The sequence below is a fragment of the Panthera leo genome, chromosome E1, assembly GCF_018350215.1.
Source record: "Panthera leo isolate Ple1 chromosome E1, P.leo_Ple1_pat1.1, whole genome shotgun sequence".
Taxonomy (NCBI): Eukaryota; Metazoa; Chordata; class Mammalia; order Carnivora; family Felidae; genus Panthera; species Panthera leo.
In genome coordinates this window covers 45,805,228-45,828,784 of record NC_056692.1, presented here as the reverse complement: position 1 = coordinate 45,828,784, position 23,557 = coordinate 45,805,228, and the positions used below count along the sequence as shown (strand labels likewise).

At 36.9% G+C, this 23,557-nt stretch overlaps 1 protein-coding gene across 11 annotated transcripts in view; it reads right to left on the bottom strand.

The window, feature by feature from the left end:
• The window catches only part of TANC2 (tetratricopeptide repeat, ankyrin repeat and coiled-coil containing 2), a 361,357-nt gene that overhangs the window by 69,969 nt on the left and 267,831 nt on the right, over positions 1-23,557 (bottom strand). For all 11 annotated transcript variants that reach the window (XM_042916896.1, XM_042916899.1, XM_042916900.1 and 8 more), the window contains 2 exons: positions 15,655-15,886; positions 2,958-3,124 (listed from right to left, as the gene is read on the bottom strand). In XM_042916896.1, coding sequence (XP_042772830.1) covers positions 2,958-3,124; positions 15,655-15,886 — 399 coding nt within the window. The remainder of the gene's footprint in view (positions 1-2,957; positions 3,125-15,654; positions 15,887-23,557) is intronic.

Here is a 23,557-nt window from a genome sequence, read left to right as displayed (position 1 = left end):
CACAGATTAAAACAAATTAGTTGCACAGAAGCGACATAATTTTTCCTAATATTGAGACTTGAGATAATTTTTTATGGGTCTTCATAAAGGGTACTTTAGGAGTGATTCAATGGCCAATATTCTACATAACACTCCTAAAATAAATAGAAAATGGAGTGCCACATAACTCTTTTGCTTTAATTTTTCTCAGTGTAAACCATGGCATAATGTAAAGTACAATTCAGTAAGAGAAATGTCTAAGGACTCAGAGAACTCCATATAAACACGTACCTTTCTAACCTTCCTAATAAGATGACTACATATTAACGAAGGCTTTCTGGATATGCCTTACCCCAAAGGAATACTTTTAATAAGCTTGGTACCTTGGTGCTCTGCTTGGAAATTATACTGGGGAAAGGTTGTAGGGCTTTGTGGTGACTCATGCTCTGGGTTCCATCTTTTCTTATCTGTGTACAGACTTTGGTCCTATAAGTATCCACTTTCTTGTTCTGCATCAATTTCTTCTCCTACACTGGGTCATACAGACAAATGACACCTCAATTCCTCCCTCCGGCTACTGTCCTATATCTCTGTTCCCATTTTTAGCAAAACTTCACTGGAGAGTTTTCCCTACTTCCTAACTCTCATTCCTCCTTCCCATTCTGTCTTGTGAGCAGACCTCAACCACATCACTTCACTCAAATGGTTCTTGTCAAGGTTACATGTAATCTTCACCTTGCCAAACTCAATAACCATGTTTCGGGGCTCACCTTGCTCAGCCTCTCAGTAGTGCTTCACAGAGCTGGTCACGCCTTTTGAGTCACTTTCTGCAGCTTGCTTCCGTAGCATGCCCCCCTCATTTTCCTCTTAGCACACTGGCCACTCCTACCAGCCTTTCCTGGCTCCTCTTTCATTGCACCCAGGGCTTGGGTCTCCACTCCTTTCTCCTATTTAGCCACCCTCACTCCCTACAATAGTTCTTTGGTCCCATGGTTCTAAATATCATCTACTTGTGGGTGAGGCCTAACCTTGTGTTTCCGGCTTAGTCCTCTCCTCTGAGCTCTCATCGTATACCTATGTCTACTCAACATTTACACTTGGATGTTGTGTAGACAAACCTAATGTGACCAAATCAGAACTAGTGCATTTCCCCCCCACCACAAAACCTTCCCATGTCAATAAATGACCCTATCACCAAATCACAGGAGGTCTCTGGGATCTTTCTCTTTTCCTCATACCGGCATCTACCCAATTGCTTACTGAAAACCTGTGATTCATTTTTGAATCTTCTCTCTTGCTCACCTCCACACTCAGCTCATCATTAAGTCCTTTTGATTCCCCTTCATAGTCAAAGTATGACCACTTCACAGGGTCCCCACCATTACCACCCTCATCTCAGCCACCATCACCTTTCACCTACACCACTGCTCCTGTTCTTGATTCCCTACATTTTATTATCTATGTAGCCAGCAACCAAAGAAATCTTTTTAAAAGGTAAATTAGATCTCATCATTTTGCCAGGCTCCTTGGAGAGGGCCTTCCCATTGCTCTATCTAAAATAACTATCATCCTCATTTATCCTTACCCTATTTTATTTGCCTTTGTAACACCAAAACTACCTAAAATTTTAATTTTAATTTTTTACTTAGTTTTTGTTTGTATTCCTCACTAGAATAAAAGCTAAAAGGTAGGGACATTGTCTGTATTGTTCACCGCTGTATCTTCAGTTCCTAGAAAATGCCCGCCACACTTGAAGTTAAGAAATACGTGTGGAAATAATGAATGATCACATATGAGGGTTCTTCTTTCGTAAGACCTATGAATGATTTCACTGTCAGAGCCGAATGAAAGTAAGAAAATTCTTGGTTGAAGTGAATGAAGTATCTGGGAAGTTATTACAGGTGTTGATTTATGAGGACACTGAAATTTTGACTTTGTAGATTAATATATAGAGTACTTTTCCTGGTCTTTGGTATAACTGAAAGGTTAAAGTCATCTGCTCATCAGGTCATACTTAAAATGTCTTTTGAGATTGCTTTAGTAAAGCTAATTGGTCAGTATGTAGGAATACTCCTAGTCCCTGGGAGAAGGGAAATGGAGGGAGCTAAGACTGTTTTCTGTACACTAGTAATTGTTACAAGTGGTTTGTATCAAAATAGTGGGATAGGTGTATAATATGTGAGATTTTGATGTTCATCAAGAGGCAATGGTTAGGCAAAAAAAAAAAAAAAGGCTAGAAACTCTGTTTAAACTAAGTATGAATATGTAAAGAGTGGGAGATACTAACTCAGCTACAAAGAAAATGGAAGAGAAAGTGGAGTCATTTATCCTTAGCCTGCGTGTCTTTACAGGCTCAGATCCATATTCCTAGTCCTTCTTCCAGGCCATTAAATGATCAGTGAGTGAGGAGGGAAGGTAAAAAAGATTAAAAAAAAATCTTATGTTTCAGTGGTAGTAATTTTAATCTAAAGCCTTAAGTCTGCCAATATTTCTTAGAGGAAGGCATACACCTTCATGCTACAGAAAAGTTGTTCAAGTAGAAGCAGAGGGAAGAAGGAGAAAATCTGACTCTAGATGGCAGACTGAACTGGGTTTTGCATGGCATCACACGATAAAAAAAAAAAAAGGTAAAACAAAAGTCAAACAGTAAATTAGAGTGAGGGATTCTATTTGCATTGCTATCCTCAGGACAAAGTAGAAAATAGACTTTCTTTTCATGTTATTTTGAGAGACACTTTATCTAGAGCAATGGGAACAGGAATCTGAGCAAGAGAGTCATATACACAGAATGCTCTCTCTAGATCATTGTATCTCTTACTCTCAAAATAGACTCTTTGGGAATTATTCTTTCTAGTGCTCCAGGACATGACAGGGGCTTAGAAAGACTCATCAGTAAGGGAACAAGGATCTAGAACTTTTTCTGTTTAAGCACTCTCCAAGAGAAATTATTTATGGTCCCAAAACAATCAAACACATACCTGTAAACTGGTCCTAACTGTTACAATTAGTTTGAGCCAAGACGGAAATTTTCCAATCATTTTACTCAGAAATGACACAATTGTGTCCCCATAATCCGGTTTGTGAAATTCTGCTTCATTTAATCCATCAATTAAGATGACGAAATCTTCATCTGGGATTTTTCTCTCTGAGACAGAAAGAAACAGATTACTTAATAATTACCAAGCAGATAACTGAGTTCTTTTTGGGTATTTGATCACGTGTCTGTTTGGGAAAAAAAGATTAGAAAAGATGTCTCCTGTGTTTACTAAATGCTTAGAGTACATAACTTATTATAAAGACAAAGAATAATTCATTTAGTGAATTCATTCTGTTTTTACCAGGGGTAAAAGTTTTGTTCCATATGTAATACATGAAGTCCAGGTATCATCATCATCATTTCCCTCATGTTATCAGTTGTGAAACAGACTGAACTACATTTGTGAAAATTTGAACATTTGTGAAAATTTGAACATGGAAACTCATTTTTCTCTCATACTTGAAAAAGCTGAAAAGAATTTGCTTCCCCTTCTGCCCCCACCTCATCTAATAGCAGTGAAGAGAATACAATCACATGTTCCTTTGGGAATTTCCAAAAGAAAAAAAAAAAAGAAAAAAACCGTTTAATGTGAAGTCCAAAGCAGCATATATGACTTCATGTGAATGTGCGGTGGGAAGTAAGGGTGGTAGACCAGAGAAAAGGAATCCCAGCCAGTACACAGATTTTAACCAGGCAGGCTGGATCCCAAGATCTTATAGAACTAGCAGCTTCCGGGGCACCTGGGTGGCTCAGTCGGTTGAGCGTCTGGCTTCGGCTCAGGTCATGATCTCACCGTTTGTGAGTTCGAGCCCCGCGTTGGGCTCTGTGCTGACAGCTCGGAGCCTGGAGCCTGTTTCAGATTCTGTGTCTCCCTCTCTCTCTGCTCCTCCCCTGCTCGTGCTCTGTTTCTCTCTCTCTCAAAAATAAATAAACATTAAAAAAAAAATTAAAAAAAAAACAAAACAAAAAAGAACTAGCAGCTTCCTAGACTATACCTAAGCAGATTCACGAAGACCAGACCCTTGTGTGATCTTCCTAGGAGGGAGGAGTCATGTGGGAAACACAAATACCTGTTACTTTTGTATTCAGTTCCCTCCTGGACTCTACCCTCTCCTAAACTGACAAAATCAGTTTAGCTTTAGGGCTAGGCTGTAGAAAAAGGCTTGGTGAGTTTTTAGGCTTTCACTCTCACTAAATGCTTAGTAAATCTTGATCTATAATGAACAAATTAGAGATTAGCAAAACCCCAGGTTGGGGCGCCTGGGTGGCTCGGTTGGTTAAGTGTCCAACTCTGGAATGCTGTGTGAGTTCAAGCCCAGCCTTGGGCTCTGTGCTGCTGGTGCAGAGCCTGCTTGGGATTCTCTTTCTCCTTCTCTGTCTCTCCCCACCATGTGTGCGCGCTCTCTCAAAGTTAATAAACTAAAAAACCTTCAGAAAACCCAGGTGAATGTACACATTAGTACAAATGAATTAGGGGTAATAAGCAAAAGTTACTACATTTGACACTTAAACAACATGGCTTTGAACTGTGAGGGTCTACTTACATTTTTAAAAACGAATGTGGATTTTTAAAAACCAATTTAGTACAGCACTGTAAATTTGTTTTCTCTTCATTATGATTTTCTTTAAAAAAATGTTTATTTATTTTGAGAGAGAGCATGAGTGTGGGACGGGCAAAGAGAGAGGGAGACAGAGAATCCCAAGCAGGCTCCATGCTATCAGCACAGAGCCTGATGTGGGGCTCCATCCTATGAACCATGAGATCATGATCTGAGCCAAAATCAAGAGTTGGGACGCTTAACCGACTGAGTCACCCAGGTGCTCCCCCTTATGATTTTCTTAGCTTTTTTCCAGTAGCTTACTTTATTGTAAGACTACATTATATAGGGGCGCCTGGGTGGCTCAGTTGGCTGAGCATCCGACTTTGACTTGAGTCATGATCTCGTGGTTTGTGGGTTTGAGCTCCACATTGGGCTTGCTGTTGTCAGCACAGGGCCCACTTTAGATCCTCTGTCCCCTTCTCTCACTGCCCCTCCCCCGCTTGCTCTCTCTAAATTAAAAAACAAATTATATAATACATATACCATACAGAATGTGTGTTAATTGTTATCGGTAAGGCTTCGGGTCCACAGTAGGCTATTATCAGTTAAGTTTTTGGGGGAATCACAAGTTATACGCAGATTTTCAACTCTGTGGGGGTCACCACCTCTAACCTCTGGGTTGTTCAAGGATCAAGTGTGGTGAGTAGGACTTGACAGGCTCTGAAGGCAGGAAAGTAGAGGGAAGAAAGAAGTCACTGGATACCTGAAGTGAAAAACTGGTTATACCTGAGGAGGAAAAGCAGGAAGTTGGGGACAAAAGGAAAAGTCTGTGGGTTTCTGTATAAGATTGGCTCTTTTAAAGGAGTCAAGACCAATTGAAAATACATATTTTGGTTCTCTATTTGAAAATATGCAGATTTTTTTTCATGACTAATAAAACTTTATTTTTTCCCCAAAGTACAAGCTTTATATTTACAGGAATTTAATTTCAACATCCTAAGAAATATAAGTCAGTTCTCAAATTATGAAGAGTTTTAACTATTACTTTTATCTGGTGACCTTTTAGGAAATGAACTATGGATTCCAGCTTTATTAACAATGATTATTCATGAAATGGCATCCTAGATGACGTAGTACTGAGAAAAAACATTATTCCTGTAGGGAATCTAAAGAATTAAGGAAGAGAAAAAGGTTGCTTGGAACTAATGGATTGACCCACAAAACTGGGGACTCTTAGCATTCTTGATTTTGTGGACCACGGCACCCTTATGGATAATTTTGTCTTAATGTCCCTAGAGGAAATTTCTTATCATACAGCTGCTTGGCAGCTGTAATAGATCTGTTCCCTGTTACTGAGCACCATCACCCTGCCCGACCAGGTGGCGTGCTGGAGCCATCCTGGACTGGCCTGGGACAGCCCACTGCAGTATTTTCAAGAGCTCGTTGTCAAGAAGCCGGTAGCCTGAAATTGGCCGAGGTGGGAATATTTATTTGCAGAGTGGAAACCGGCAAGTGTTACAAGCCCTCCTTCCCCAGCTGGCTGTTAAAATTTTACCAGCACACCATTGCCTCTACCACTCCAATTACACCTCCTTTAACTTCACCCAGATTTCTTCCTAAGAAAGCCATGATTTTCCAGGGGAGGAAAAGCGTGGTGATAATGCATCTGCTGAGATTTTTCTTTGGGAAAAACATTTCAGATGCATTCTTAAGCATAAAGATCAAGAATATACTCTCAATTATGATATGGACATTTTACTGAATGAAATAATTCAAATGCTAATAAAATCAAATTTTCATTTGCATAAGTTTCTAGATTATGTTATTCATCTCATGAGCAGACAATGTATGATTTCTTTTTTTAAAAAAAGGCGGAAAAAAGGAAATGTGTGCCCTACTTAAGATAATGATTTATTCTAAATCTTGGCTATTTTTTTTTCTTTTTTTGAGATTTGCTTCCTTGAAGTGGTTACTTAGAAATTATCTATTAATATAGGAGATATGAAGTGTCAAAAATATTTCATCTGTTAAGAAATAAGGGCATCACATTTATCTAAGATTACATTTTTTAGGATTCAGAATAAGTGCAAAGGATTTCCAAATGGTACTAACATTGTAAAAACAATGAGAAGTACTCCTAAAAGATTTTTCAGTTATAAATTTAAGAGATGAGGCTTTAATGATCTGTAGACTTTACCTCTCAAATGCAACCAGCCTTACAAGAATGCTTCTGCATGCTCATTTTCAAACTTCTGTAGGTTATTTTTATTTATTTATTTATTTATTTATTTATTTATTTATTTATTTAATTTTGTTTATTTATTTTGAGACAGTGCATGTGTGAGGGAGGGGCAGGGAAAGAGGGAGAGAGAGAATCCTAAGCAGGCTCTGTGTTGCCAGCACAGAGCCCAATGTGGGGGCTCAATCCCACAGACTGCAAGATCATGACTGGAGCCAAAATCAAGAGTCGTATGCCCAACCAAGTGACATCCAGGCACCCCTCTGTAGGTTAAATACATAGTCTATATCATCAGTAGCTATAAAGATTTATAGACAAGTGAAAATTAAAAAAATAACTGGGAACCAACAAAGGATTGCTACTACTTATTAGTAATAATATTATTATTTTTTTAAGTTTATTTATTTTGAGGGAGAGAGAGAGAGAGCGCGCACAAGTGAGAGTGGGGGAGGGGCAGAGAGAGGGGGAGAGAGAATCCCAAGCAGGCTCTGTACTGTCAGTGCAGAGCCCGATGCAGGGATGTGGGGCTTGAACTCACAAACTATGAGATCATGATCTGAACTGGAATCAAGAGTCAGATAATTAACTGACTGAGCCACCCAGGTGCCTCTATTATTATTTTTTTAAAAGTAAGCTCTATGCCCAATGTGGGGCTTGAACTCACCACCTCAAAGATCAAGAGTTGCATGCTCTACTGATTGAGGTAGCCAGGCGCCCTGCCATGTGAGAACATTTAAAGTGCAACTACCATTTACTATCACCATTTATTCATGGAACAAAAATATTTTAATATTAAAAAACAGGAAAGACATAATCTTTACATACACATATATACCAAACTATATTTATATTTACATCCACACAAATTCTAGGCTATTTCTATTTTTTTATTTTGTAGTGGACTAATGGAAACTTCAAATCGACTGGTGCTTAGGAGCCAACATGTCCCTGGAAAAGCTTCTTGGAAAAGCTTCTAAGCCCTTTAACCTTTGTTTTTTATTGCCTTGTAAAATACATATTCACCAAGGATTCTCCACTGCCCTCACTTACATGTACACTTAAATGCAGGAACTGATGTCCTTAGCAGCCCCATTCTAAGACTGCCTGCGTATCTGAGGGAAACAAGAATTACAGAGACTGCAAGAGACAGTAGCCAGTACTGAAGTCAGAACTAAATCCTAATGCATGGGATTTTATTACTGGTATATTGTATGGGAATTATCAAAAGTGAAAAAATAAGGCTCATAGCAGACATTTTCATTCAGAAAAGCTGCACATTACATATGAATTACCTTCCTTTCAGTTATGATAACAAATTAGTATCTCCTTTCATTGCATATTGGTGGCTGAAGCAAAAGCTCACCAGGAGACTTCAAAACTTTTCCATTTGCTTTGTATGTATGTATGTATGTATGTATGTATGTATGTATGTATGTGTTTTAGTCACCACACTTGTAGAATCTTAAAGTATTGTGAAAATACGGACTCATTTTTTTAAAGAAAAATGTACAATTTGAAACCTGGCTTTTGAATCTAAACTGGAAATGTTTTCCACTGAACTTTCCTGGAAGGAAAACTTCAGGTACCTTTAAAAAATTCTCTTAGGGGTCCCTGAATGGTGCAGTTGGTTAAGCGTCTGACTCTTGATCTCGGCTCAGGTAATGATTTTGCAGTTTGTGAGTTCAGGCCCTGCATAGGGCTGTGTGCTGATGGTGTGAAGCCTGCTTGGGATTCTGTCTCTCCTTCTCTCTGCCCCTCCCCTGCTTGTGCGCTCTCTCTCTCTCTCTCTCTCAAATAAATATTAAAAAAATTTTAAATTCTCTATCTTAAAAGTTACTGTGATAAACTATATACAGTTAATTGCAAAGGTCTTAATTGTACACTTTGATCAATTTTGACAAATATATACACCCATGTAACTAACATCTCAATCAAAATATAGAACATTTCCCTCACTCCAGAAAATTCCCTTAGGTTCCTTCATAGTCAATCCTCAACAGGCAATCACTCTTCTATCGCTATACATTTGCTTCCTTTGTTTACCATGTTTTTGAGATTCATCTACATTGCTGAGTGTATTATTAGTTTGTTCCTTTTCAACATTATGAAATAGTCCATGGAATGAATATACTACAATTTGTTTATCCATTCTTCTGTTGATGGACATTTGGGTTGTATCCCATTTTCGACGACTATGAAAAAAGCTGCTATGAACATCCCTGTACAAGTCTTTTTGTAGACCTAAGTTTTCATTTCTTTTGGGGAAATACATAGGAATAGAATTTCTTGGTCATAAAGTAGATTTATATTTAACTTTATAAGGAACTGCCAAATAGTTTTCCAAAGTAGTTGTACCATTTTATACTCCCACAAGCAATGTGTGAGAGTTCCACCTGCTTATCATCCTCACCAACATTTGATGTTCAACTTAAATTTTAACTACTCTAGTGGGAGTAAAGTGGTGTCTCATTGTGATTTTAATTTGCATTTTCCTGATGACTAATGATGTTAAACACCTTTTCATGTGCTTGTAGGCACATCTGTATATCTTCTTTTGTGAAGTATCTAAATCTTTTGTTCATTAGGATTATGTTGAATCTACAGACCAGTTTGGGGAAAAATTCCAATCTACAAACATGGTATACTTTTTCTATTTACTAAATTCTTTAATTTCACTCGGCAAGGTTTTGCAGCTTTCACTGTGGGGGTCTTATACAGCTGTTACATTTATTCTTAAGTGTTTTGATGCTGCAGAAAAAGTTATTTGTTCCAGTTATCTACTGCTGTATCAGACAACTAGGGGTTAGTTACATGGCTGTGGGCTGAAATCATCTGGAACAAAACCTCACATGTCAGGGCTAGAATTACTTGATGTCTGAAACAGTCAACTAGAACACTTATATATGGCCTCTCATGTGGTTTTCACTTCTTTACTTCTCACATGACAATGGAATCCTCCAAACAAGATGGAAGCTGCATGGGCATTTATGACCCAGGCTCAAGATGTCACATAGCATTACTTTGTAGTATTCTGTTTGTTGAAGCCGTCATAAGCCTGCTAAGATTCAAGGGGAGGACACACAGACCCCCCAACTCTGGATGGAAGGAATGTCAAAGAATTTGCAGCCATGTTTTAAAACTACCACACTACTTTAGAAGTTTCAGTTTTCAATTTTTTCCTGCTAGTATAAAAATACAAGAGATATATGCATATTGACCTGATAGCCTGAAGTTTTGTATTTATTATTAGTTCAAGTTGGCTTAATTTTTCTTTTGTAGATTCCTTAGAATATTCTAGGTAAAAAAAATCTTCAAATAAAGACAGATTTATTTCTTCCTTTCCAATCTTTACTACCTGCTTGTTTGCTTTCTTATTATGGTAGCTTGGGCTACCAGTGGAATGGTGAATGTTAAATGCAAGTGGTATGAGTGAGGGAACATTCTTGTCTTGCTCTGGATATTAGAGGGAAAGTATTTAACATTTCATTGTTAGCTGTATGTTTTTTGGAGTTTTCTTTTTTTTTTTTTTTTTAACGTTTTATTTATTTTTGAGACAGAGAGAGACAGAGCATGAACGGGGGAGGGGCAGAGAGAGAGGGAGACACAGAATCTGAAACAGGCTCCAGGCTCTGAGCAGTCAGCACAGAGCCGGACATGGGGCTTGAACTCACGGACAGTGAGATCGTGACCTGAGCCGAAGTCGGACGCTTAACCAACCGAGCCACCCAGGCGCCCCGAGGAGTTTTCTTTATTAGACTAAGTTTTCTTCTATTCCTCAGAAAGTTCTTATCATTAATTGTAATATTTGGTCAAATGCTTTACTGCATTTATTGAGAAGATTATATATATACATATGTATTTTACATACACATATTTATATAAAGACATATAGATTTTCTCATTTATTCTGTTAATATGATGAATTACACTATGTTAAACTAACATTGCATGTCTGATCAAGTAGAATTAATTGATTTGCTATTAAATTTTTCAGGATGTTGCTATTATGATCATGAGGAATACTGGTCCGAATTTCTCTTCTTCCAAGATCTGTACCTTATTTTGGTTTCAGTATTATACTTGTCTAACAAAATGAGAAATGTTCCCTTCTCTATTTTTCTGAAAACATTTGTGTATGATTGATATTATTTCTTAAATATTGAAAACAATTCATCAGTGAAACCATATGAGCCTGTAGTATTTTTGTTGAAGATTTTTTTTTTCTTTTAAATTACAAATTAAGGGGCGCCTGGGTGGCTCAGTCTGTTAAGCGTCCGACTTCAGCTCAGGTCATCATTGCACGGTTCATGAGTTCTAGCCCTGCATCGGGCTCTGTGCTGACAGCTCAGAGCCTGGAGCCTGCTTCAGATTCTGTGTCTCCCTCTCTCTCTGCCCCTCCCTTGCTCACACTCTGTCTCTCAAAAATAAATAAATGTTAAAATTTTTTTTTTAATTACAAATTAAATTGACTAGATAAAGCTATTCAGATTTTCTATTTCTTCTTGAGTCACTTTTGGTAAGCTATATTTTTTGGAGACTTTGTCCAGCTTATGTCATTGAATTTATGTTATAAAGGTCTTCATACTAATTCCTTATTTTTCTTTTAATGTCTTATAGGAACTGTAGTGCTATCTCCTCTTTTATTCCTGATGTTAATTTGAGTTTTTCTTTTCTCATTTCCATGATAAGTCTTGCTAGTGGTTTACTCATTTTAAATGTTAAATTTTTTCTATTTATTGATGTCTATTCTTGTTTTTATTATTTTCTTCTTTCTGCTTACTCTGGGTTTATTTTCCTCATTTTTTTAGTTTATTAACTCAGAAAGTTAGATGTTGATTTTATATTACTCATTTTGAAATATTTTATAATTTCCTTTGTGGTTTCTTCTTTGTCTCAAAGATTATTTGGAAGTATGTTGTTAAATTTCTAAATATTTGAGGATTTTATTTTTATTGATTTCTTATTTAGTTCCATTATCTCAGATGATATTTTCCATAAGATTTTAATTTCCTGAAATCTTCAGACTTGGTTTTATGGCCCAGAATATGGTCCTTGTGCACTTGAGAAGAATGTATATTCTGTAGTTACTGGGTAGTAGTCTATAAATTGCGAGTGTATCAGGTTGGTTGATAGTGTTATTTAAATCTTCTATATATTTACTTTTTATCTGCTTCTTCTAACACTTACTGAGAGGTGTTAAAATCTCCAGCTATGATTATTTGCCTGTTTATCTCTTCAGTTCTATCAGTTTTCGACTCGTGTATTTTTTTAACTTAAAATTTTTATTTTGAAATAATTCTTTTCATACAAATATTTACTATTGAAGTGCAGTTGATACACAATGTTATATTCATTTCAGGGGTACAACATGGCAATTTGACAATGATTCACATAATTTGAGCCTCTGTTATTCGGTATATACACACTTAGGATTATTTTTATCTTCCCAGGAATTGGTCCTTTTATGTTTATCAAATGCCCCTCTGGTAACACTACTTGTCTTGAAGTCTATTCAGCCTCACATTAATATAACACTCCAGTTTTCTTATGCTCTGTGGTTACAAGGTATATATTTTTCTATCCTTTTAATCTGCGTCTTTGTATTTAGATGACCTCTCTTATAGCATATTGTTGGGTCTTGCTTTTTATTTGGTCTGAAAGTTTCTGCCTTTTAATAGAAATGCTCAGTCCATTTAAACTTAATGTGATTATTGTATGATTGATTTTAAGTCTATCATCTTTTTAAAAACATTTAATTTGGTTTTTTTTGCTCTCAGGTCTACAACATAATGATTCGGTATCTGTGTACACTGTAAAATGATAATCACAAGTCTAGCGAACATCTATCACCTTACACAATTACAAACTTTTCTGTGGTGAGAACTTTTAAGATTCACTCTCTTTGCAAGTTTCAAATATGCAATACAGTATAATTACTATAGTCACCATGCTGTATATTACATCTCCATGACTTATTAATTTTATAATTGGAAGTTTGTATATTTTGATCCCATTCTTCCACTTCTCATACCCCGCCCTCCATGTCTGGCAACGACCAACCTGTTTTCTGTATCCATGAGATGGTTTTTTTTTTTTTTTCGTTTTGGTTTTTTTTTTTAGATTCCACAGATAAATGAGATCATATAATATTTTTCTTTCTCTGCTTGACTTAATGCTTCTTTTTGTAGCAGCCTAACACAACACTCATTTTATTATCTTATGTTTTTATTTTTCAAAAATTTTAATTAAAAACATTTTTAACTTAAGTACAGTTGACACACAATGCTACGTTAGTTTCAGGTATGTAACAGAGACAGTTCAGTTTCTCCATACATTATGCTATCCTCACCACCAGTGTAGCTACCATCTGTCACCGTACAACACTTTTATGGTATCACTGACTGTATTCTCTATGCTATGTCTTTTATTACCTCTCATTACATCTTTCAAAAAAATTTTTTATTCTCTTTCCTGCCTTTAAGTTAATAAAATAATTTTTAGTATTTCATTTATTTTATAAATTGTGTTTCTAGCTATTGATCATGATGGGGATTTTGTTTTAAAAGAACATGGGAATTAGGTAGAATAATTAAATTCACTTAGAATAATATTTATCAATAAGGGTATCTAAAGCTGTTTCTGGAGACCTATGTGAGCAGCGAATATATCCAGAAGCAAAATTAAAACATGTTAGTCATGGTTGAGACTCCAGAGCTGAGTCTGCAAGCATTTGGATCTTCTCCTTGAATCAGCCTAGGATGCAGGTCCGTGTTATCACTGTCCTTCCATCAAGGCACTCGGTATTGTGAGCAATTTCTATGTTCACTCATTTGTTCAAACTTTATTTCCTGAAATGACTACTATGTTCAAGGTGAGATAACCACTACGAAAGATAAAAGATGTATGAGCAAAGGTTCCTAATTTCAGTAGTATAAAATTTAGTTAAAGGGATAGGACAAGTAAACAAATAACTAATTCTTATAAAGCACAAAGTATAGTATTTGACATATAGTTCTGTAAAAGTTAGTAATAAAATTTTAAATTCTTATTATGCATATAACAATGTGTTAAGTATCATAAATTAGAAATAAAAAAACCCCTAATGTCAATTTGGAAGGATGCTGTATATAGGGTGACAGGTGGATCAGCAAGCATTTTATGAATGAAGCGGCATTTAAGCTGGTTGTTGAAAGACAGGTAGAATTTTGACAGAGGTGTAAGCAGAAGGCATAACAAGAAAAGGAAACAATGAGCAAATGTATGAAGGCAGGAAAATGTCGGTGAGTGTTTAAGAACTGGTGAATATTTTACATTTTAAACACAGGATTAATACAGATAAGAGTATATAGTAAGGCTGGAAAGTGGGTTGGATCCATGCCATTGAGTACTTTAAATGCTAGACTAAGAAGCTGGAAGTTAATTCATTAGGCAACAGGGAGTCATTGGAGGTTTCTGAACAGGGAAATTGAGTGATGAAAGTAAAACCTGATGAAGATTTATTTGGAAGCAGTATATAAAGTCCAGAAGACCGCCGAAGGTGGGGCTGAGCTTCCCCACCAGATATGTCACAAAGGGGTTAGAGGTTAGAGGTGTGCTTAAAAATGAATCCTTTTAGCCCTCAAGGTACTGGGGGCTTGGCATAGCTGTAACTTCAAGGCCTTTCATGTCTAGCCATAAGGAGTTGTGAATTTTTTATCCTAGTATGCGATACAAATTTTTATAATTTTCTGTGCTATGATGTGAAAGAAGCACTAAACCAAAAAACTAGAGAAGACCAGGAAGGTAGTAATCGATATGATGCTGTGAGCAAAGGTCATTGAACGGCCTTTGGGTTCACAATGGCAGGAATGAATATGAGATTGATGGATGTAAGAAACATCATGAAGGTGCAATTAGCAGGATGTAGACTAACTGCACAGAAAATATGCTTCAAAATATCTGTGGAGAAATTCCAAGGTTTAAAAAAGTCTGGGGTATAGAGAAGCTAACAGGTAGGAGAGGTATAGACAGGTCATCAGAGTTGAGAAGTCTGAAACTCTGATACCCAAGTAACTAGTATGGAGATTGAAATAACTGAAGATGGCGGCCAGGAGAACGGAAACTATGATCACTTTTTCTTATTGAGTACCTCTGAAACCCTCAAGAAAGATGTAAAAGTCTCTCGGGGATAAACGGGATTGCTCAGGAACCTCATGCTCACTCAAGTCCTTTCCTCTGGCTTCCAGCACTGACAAAAAATTGTTAAAGGGATGGGGCAGACAAGGGTGAAGGAGATGCCGGCACGTACGCCATGGTGGACACTGGGGCTGCAGAGGAAAAGGGGAGGAGAGGCATGAGAGGGAGACGGATTCCATTTCATACTTTCCCCCACTTCTTAAAAATATCTTCAATGCCTTCTAAATAGTTTTAATGGAAAGTTGATTTGTAGTACACACACACAGTTGTGAGACCATGGATGCCATTTCATTCTACCTCAACTGTGAAGTAATAAAAAAAATACCAAACATAAAGATGAGGAGGTTTCTAACCACACAAACTCCACAGCACTGAGCTGGAGTCATGGCTTTACCGATTTTTTGAATTCTACAGAAAGGACTAGAAGCTCTACTATGTTTAGTGCAAGGAAAATGTATTCTTTTTGGAAATGAGAATCTTTATAAAGAAAGGAGGGAGTAGCATTTCCCATAGGAAGTTTTATTTTTCAAGAAAAATCTTTTATCTGTTAACTGTATCCTGTGGGACATCAGCTATGGAACATTCGGTTTTGGCAATGTAATAAAAATAGTCATTTCTATGACACGCTCTAGGTGAACTTGGGCTCCAAAGTTTCCACCTTTCACCTTCTTTGCCTTCTGTACCTTTGTGGAGATTCTCCAGGGGCTCCAGGACTCCCCTCCGGAAGGAGGCCATGGGGTCTTGAACACAGGACCGAAGGCTCAGCATGCTCTGTAAATGAGGCTCCCGAAGAAGCTGCTCCCGATAGGCTGCCAGCTGAGGTGAGCGGCAGAGCAGGGCAGCAACATTGTGAACAAATTCTGGTACCAGGCAGGTGTAGGCATTATCTGCTTGGCAATAGTGATAGGCAACCACCTACAACAGAAGGATGAGAATACAAATAAATAGGTTTACTGGGAACAAGAGCCATGGTTATTGTATGGTCATTCTAGAACACTGTCTTCTGTCTCCCCGTTCCTCAACTTTTTCAAGTGAAAACAAAGGCTGCTATCTTAGAAACTGCCTGATTTATCTAAGATCAGAAATCGGATACAATATTTCTATTGTATACATATATCATAATTCACAATTAAAATTTATAAATGCAAACTGAGTTTTGGATTAGAAGATTCCTTTGCAGGATGTGGGTTTTGGATTATAAGAGATAGGAAATAAGACTGAGAATAAAGATTTACATTAATCTCTCTAATAGGTACTGAGCACGGAACAGTAAAGGAAAAAGTCCAATCTTGTAACAAAGCATTAGGAATAAAATAATCACAGGAAAACCATGTTAATCTCAATAACCACATATACTTATTAAGTCCTTACTTTTTAAAATGTGCTTTATTTAAAAAAAAATTTTTTTTTAACGTTTATTTATTTTTGAGACAGAGAGAGACAGAGCATGAACGGGGGAGGGTCAGAGAGAGAGGGAGACACAGAATCTGAAACAGGCTCCAGGCTCTGAGCACTCAGCACAGAGCCCAACGCGGGGCTCGAACTCACATACCGCGAGATCGTGACCTGAGCCGGAGTCGGACGCTTAACCGACTGAGCCACCCAGGCGCCCCAAAATCAATGTGCTTTATAAATAGCTTTATAAAAAATAATTCAGATTTAAGAATTAACATTAAATATTTTCTAGCATCCAGAGACAATCAGAATTAGATGAGAGGAAAAAAGAAAGGAGCGAGAGTTTTGTTAGCTGCAGGTCTTAAATTCAAAGAACTTTAGAAAATGTGTGAGTCTTAATATCATCCAGGATCTAGGCTGTCTGGCTGGAACCTGGTTTTCACCTCTAGGGTGTTTTTTTGGTCAGAATTTGCACAGAGCTCACTCCATACCTCCTGGTTGTTTTCTTTGCCTCAAGACCAAGTGCAGAGAGTGTTTTTTTTTTTTTTAATGTATTTTTTAATGTTTATTTCTTTTTGAACGAGAGAGAGCGAGAGAGTGAGCACAAGTTGGGAGGGGCAGAGAGAGGGAGACACAGAATCTGAAGCAGCTTCCAGGCTCTGAGCTGTCAGCACAGATCCTGACACAGGGCTCGAACCCATGAACTGCGAGATCATGACCTGAGCTGAAGTTGGACGCTCAACCAAATGAGCCACCCAGCTGTGCCAAGGGTGGTTTTAATCTACAGCACTCTGTTGACTCAGTACTACTCACAAAAGTGATGGGACTGAGGAGGTAACATGAAATTGGCAGGGGAGATTTAGCCTGAATATATGGAAAGTACTCAGCATGTTGCTCAGCACAAAGTAGGTGCACACTGATGTTAGCTGATGCTGCCATCATCATCAGCATCATCACCCTCCTCCTCCTCTCCATCACCATCATCATCATCATCATCATCATCATCATCATCATCAAGATTCTGTATAGTCTCTCTTTTTTTTAGCTACTGGCTTTGCGTCTTTAGGCAGCTGAAAATTGCCCTAGGAGATATAGATATACCACTGGGACTTCAGTTCTTCTATCATTTCTCAGAGAACAATCATCCATTAAAGTGTTCAATTCTGAAAAGGCTCCTGACCTATAGGTATGGTCATCTTTAACAAATACTAGAAATGTCACTTAAAAAAAACCCCTGAAATCCTTCTCATTAAGCATACACACAAAACCTTAATATAGGGAGATGTTACTATACACATAAGACTGACGATAGGAATTGCTTCTGAGTGAAGCAATGATATCTGAACCCAATATTGAACTGGAAATAAGAAGTTATATTCTAAAAATCTCCACTCTTTTCTTCAGATGGATTGGTCACTGCTTTACTGCCTATCACAAGCACAATATAAGGAACCAAAGAGAAAACCTGGCAGCAATTGCTCTGTTCTCTCAATGAACAGTGAATGTCAGTGGTTATGTCTGCATGGATACAAATATCCACTTCATAAGAAGCAAACAGCAAACCTCTGAATCAATAAGAACTTTCATCATATTTTACCTCAATTGATTCCACATGTGGAGGCTGCACAGCTAAGAAAATAAGCTGTAACTTACCCTTTACCTAAAGTCATGGGATAGAAGTTGGAAGATAAAAATTCTAAAATTTAGGAAGAGGTTTCTCTTACTGGTTTTATTAAAAATCATCTGTGCTCTTGGCTGAGTGAGGTTTTATCTAACAAAGATACCCCTTCTGTGGTTACCTTTCTCTTAATTTAAAATATTTCTTTGGCATTCCAAATATAAAATCTCGACTGCTTTGCTCGATTCAAGCAGAAAGACCATTCAACATCACAAAATATGAAGTGTGGCTCAAAATAGGTTATTTACTAGACATTTCAAAGTAGTTGTGCAGCACACAATACATACACAGTAATTTACAAACATCTGTATATTTGTCCAAACTATTTGGTACTTCCTCCAAATTATCTATTGACCTCATTTACAACTTTTCCTACATATAAAATAGGAAACAAGTCTGGTAATGTGGTTTTTTTCTTCAGTCTCTCATCGTACCAGTGTTCAGTGGTATTAGATCCCTCCCTACAGCTTTGAGAAAGTTATCACAGCCACCTATATTCAGTCACTATTATTCCAACTTCTTGGAAGTGATTCAGAATTAGTCCACCCCTAGTAAACCAGTGGGTGAAACCTTTCTCCTTGGGAACTTTTGTCTCTCCTGGTGATGTGTTGAAATTTCATTTTCAGCTATGTCTGTCATATTAATTTTTCTCCATCTCAAGTTTTTACGTTAAATCTCTATACTTTTTGTTGAAATAATTCTATTCAAAGTATGCCCAATATGACCAGAATTATATTAATTCTTTGGGGAAGACAGCAAGTAAATTTTAGATTACTCCTATGATGGGAAGAAAGAAAAGGGTAGGTTTGTAGGCTACACAGACAAAAGAAAAGACCAGAGGTCAGTATAGCTTTGGGTATAAAGAGCTCTGATTTGGGGTATCTGGCTGGCTCAGTTGGTGGAACATGTGACTCTTGATCTCAGAGTTGTGGGTTTGAGCCTCACACTGGGTGTAGAGATTACTTAAACAATAAAATCTCAAAAAAAAAAAAAAAGCTTTGACTTAATGCTGTATATAAGAAATCATAAAATGAAGTATAATCCTCATCAAAGGCCCTAATCAAATGACTGAGTGGCAGGAAATCTGTCAGGTTTGTGTTACAAGTCCCAGGTAAACAATAAAATCTCAAAAAAAAAAAAAAAAAAGCTTTGACTTAATGCTGTATACAAGAAATCATAAAATGAAGTATAATCCTCATCAAAGGCCCTAATCAAATGACTGAGTGGCAGGAAATCTGTCCGGTTTGCGTTACAAGTCCCAGGCCTTCACTCTCCAAAGACCATTTTCCACTTTAAAGAAATGAATAATCTGTGACAGGACTAAGCTAATCTCATATAAAGAAAAGACAGCTCTATGTGGAATTCATTTGGACATAAACATCTGATTTGCATAATGACTGGCATTTGTATCATTTAAATTCTAATGCTGCAAGTGCTCTCCCTCAGGTCTGCTCTCATACTCTTACTCCCTGTCTTCTTTTCATCACTTTTTGAATCTCCTCATTCCCACCTGATTTCTTGCTCAGCGCATCGCTTCCAACACGTTAGTGTGGCTTCCAAGATTTCCAGGGACCAGGAGGTTCAGTATGAATAATGACCTTCTCTTCCCTTTCCCTGTCCCCCAACTCTAATCCTCACTCAGGCTGGAAGCTAAGAATAGCTCCCAGACTTGGGTTCTGCCTCAGTAATTTTCCAGCTCAGAGCTCTACTTTTTTTTTTTTTTTTTTTGGCAGTAAGAGTTTTATTTACTTTTTAACTTTTTATTTTGAACTAATTTTAGACTTTCAGAAATGTTGCAAAAGTAGTACACAGAATTTCCGTATATCCCTCACCCAGCTTCTCTTTTTATTAATATCTTACATAACCAAAGAATGATTATTAGAGCTAGGAAATAACACTGGCATAGTATTGTTAAGTAAAGGCATTATTCAGATTTTACTAGTTTTCCACTAATGTCCTTTTTCTGCAACAAGATTCTATCCAGGACCCTGTACTGCATTTATTGTTGCTATTTCTCCTCAGACTCCTGTAGTCTGTAAGAGCTCTTTGGTATTTGTCTTCATGACCTTGACACTTTCGAAGAGTAGTGACCAGTTATTCTGGTGAATGTCAATCTGAGTTTGTCTGATGCCTTCCTCATAATCCAACTGAGATTTTTGGGCAAGAATACCACAAAAACAATGTTGTGTCCTTCTCATGGATCAGATCATGGGGTCATGATGTTAACATGTCTTGTCACTGGTGATGCCGACCTTCATCACCTTGGTTAAGGTAAAGATTTCTGCCAGATTTCTGTACTATAAAGTTACTCTCTCTCCCTTCGTAGTTAATAAATATCTTGGGGGAGACACTTTGAAACAATGCAAATCCTGTTTCTCCTCAAACTTTTGCCCACTAACTTTAGTATCCATCAGTGGATCTTGTCTGTAACAATTATCACGTGGTGTTTGCCTAACAGTGATTTTCTATTTCCTTCTTTCCTTCTACATTTATTATTGGAATTCTACTGGAATAAAGAGCTGTCCCTTCTCTCTCATCTATTTACTTGAGTGATTTAATATATATGGACTTATTTTATTCCATGGGTTATACCCAATACTGTATTTATTTTGTTGCTCACTTTGGTCTGGCTTTGGACATTAGGATCTCTTTCGGGTTGATGTCTGGGCTCTTTCAAGAAGCATCCCCCCCCCCCCCCCATCTTTTTAAAAGCACTTCCTTGCTTTCTGGTGTCAGAAGATGCTCCAGGCTCATCTTGTATTTACCCTGCCCCAGACCTGGCATCATCTAACCTCTTCAGAGCCCTGGTTTCTTTTACTGGAGAATGATGTTAGAAAACAAGATCTGAATTAGTTAGGTGTGCATATTGCTACTGAAGTGACTGTGATTTGGGGCCCTCTCAGTGGAGACAGCTAGGAAATGCATGTAATATATTAACTCACATATGAAGATTTATCTATATTGCTGTATCTCTCTCTATATATATCTATAGAAATATCTATAGATATATATATTAAAAATTGTGAGTATATACTAATACCTCAGATTTCAATTCAGTATCACCTGGCTCTCTTTAGATTTCCTTTTCTTCATCTGTTAACTTCTTTCTCCAACAATGAGAAACCTGGTCTTGCTATTTACAATACATTTATTTATTCAATCATTTCTAATAAATACATGAAGGATTTTCAAAACTGTGAGCCATACTCCTGTGAGAAAACATTTATTAACTAGAATATAGCATTTATGCACAGTTCTTTTTTGTCTTTAGCCTTACGGTATTCAGTCAAGATGTTACCTTCCAAACTTATTTAAGTTCTTTTCTCCTCTGCCTTCTTCAGTGTGGTCATGTTATTTATGTGAAATACAGTTGGGTGTATTTGTGAGTGTTTGCATTACACTTTGGGCTCCCCAGCCCCCACATACTGGTTATTTTTAATTATTTTTTGGGTAAGTGAAACATTACCATGTTTCTAAGAGTCACAGCTATACGAAAAGATATATTCAGAGAAGTGTCACTTACTCTTCATCCCTGTACCCCATTCTCATTACCCATTTCTTTCTACTCTCCTTCTTTCCTACCCATCTGCTTTAGGTAACCAGTATCTTTTCTTTCTGGTTTATCCTTCCTACATTTCTTTTGGACAAATAAGCAGGTACACATGTATTTTTTTATATCCCTTTCTTTATTATATGAAAGTTAGCATCCCATCAACACTCCTTTGTACTTTCCTCCCCACCTAAGAGTACATCCTGAAAATACCAATGGTAATTACTGATACACAAGAATTGGCACTAAGAACTTTGTCAAATCAAGAGGTTTTTCAAGAACACTTTTAACTCACATATATTAGCTTACCTTATCAAAATACTAATTGATTTCAAAATCTTATTGAAAAGGTTTCTGCTTACTGGCTTGTTATAGCGAGAGGCAAGACTGCTGGCTTCTGCTCTAGGCTACTAAGAACAAATTGTATACTTGAAATGTAACACATGGCACAATTACCAGGATAATATTTAATTTTAATCTAAGGTGCGATTTCTTGTACAAAATTTACTATAAACTTAAAAATATCCCATCTCTAGGTGCAAAAAGGTGCATTCATATTTTGCTTAAGGAAGAAATAATCATGAAATTTAAATTATGTTCTTTGAGTAAGTGTAAACAATCACTAATTTCCTATTTACAATATTTAACATTTTCCAAATCTTGAACATAAACATTAATTTTAATTTAAAGGGCCATTTCGTATACAATGTTTAATATAAATTTAAAAATATCCAATCTATAGGCACAAAAATGATTTATTTATACAGTATTTTGCTTAAGATAGACACAAGCATGGAATTTAAAATGAGATCACCTCTTAAGTAAGTGTAGTCACTAATTTCCTGCTAACAATATGTAACATTTTCTGAATATTGAACATAAACGTCTTGAGATTCTTTCTCTTGATGAGAGAGAGACTAAGAAGTGACAACAATCCCTGAGCTCTTTTCAGCACTCGTCACGATCTGACATATTACATGTTTGTTTGCTGGCTTTTCCCACCGCGAGAACGTGGGCCATGTAACAGCAGGGATTGTTGTCTGTTCTGTTCACCACCTTAACTTCAGGCTTGTATTAGAGTCATTCCACACATCAATTCTAAGTGAGTATGTGAGTGACTAATGATGGAAAGACTTCAGCATTCAGTGTACAGTATTTCCAAGGTGACATTTATTTAGACTCTTTTAAAGAAGAGGGGCTGGAACTAGTTTATACAAACTATTTAGAAAAAAAAAAAAACGATCTTTTTTTAAAGTTGCACTAAGTTAGCAATGAATATGAGGGAAATCTCAGACTGTTTTCAGAAGGCCCACTGGTAAGTGGAGACACTTAAAAATGCAGTTGGGGGAAATGTGCTGTTTTGGGCTCTGGGTAGACTGGATTTCCATGAAGAAGTTAGAACTTTATGGTATTGCAGATGACTCTCTGTTCCTCATTAGTAATTAACCATGCCAAGAAATTTCTTTAAATATTGGAGACAGACATTTTAAACTCTTGTTCTTCTCTTGAAAATCCTCAAAAATATGGAGAATAAGGAAGAGAAATGCGAACTCCACCTATAGGGATATCTATCTATGACCTCAGCTTATAACATATAAGGATGGAAAGTGGATATAGGCTTCATAAATGACTTAACAAATAGAATTAGGTGAAACAAATGCCTGCTGGAAGTAATAACAACAGGACTAAACCAAAGCAGCTGTAAAACCTCAGAAAAGCATGAGGTTGGAAGCACCAGGTCCTGTGCAAGAGGGGGGGTGAGGAAGGGAACTGAAAATACAGAAATTATTTGAAGTTTATACAAGGTTTATACTAGATGCTAACAGAATAAATGGAAAAAAGACCCAAGAAAAAAGTTGATAAAAAAGAAGTCCCTAAAAGTTTCTGGAGAGAAAAACAGGTATAAAGAACTAGGAATAAGAATAATTATTTAGTAATAAAATTATTAGAAGCTCAAGACAAT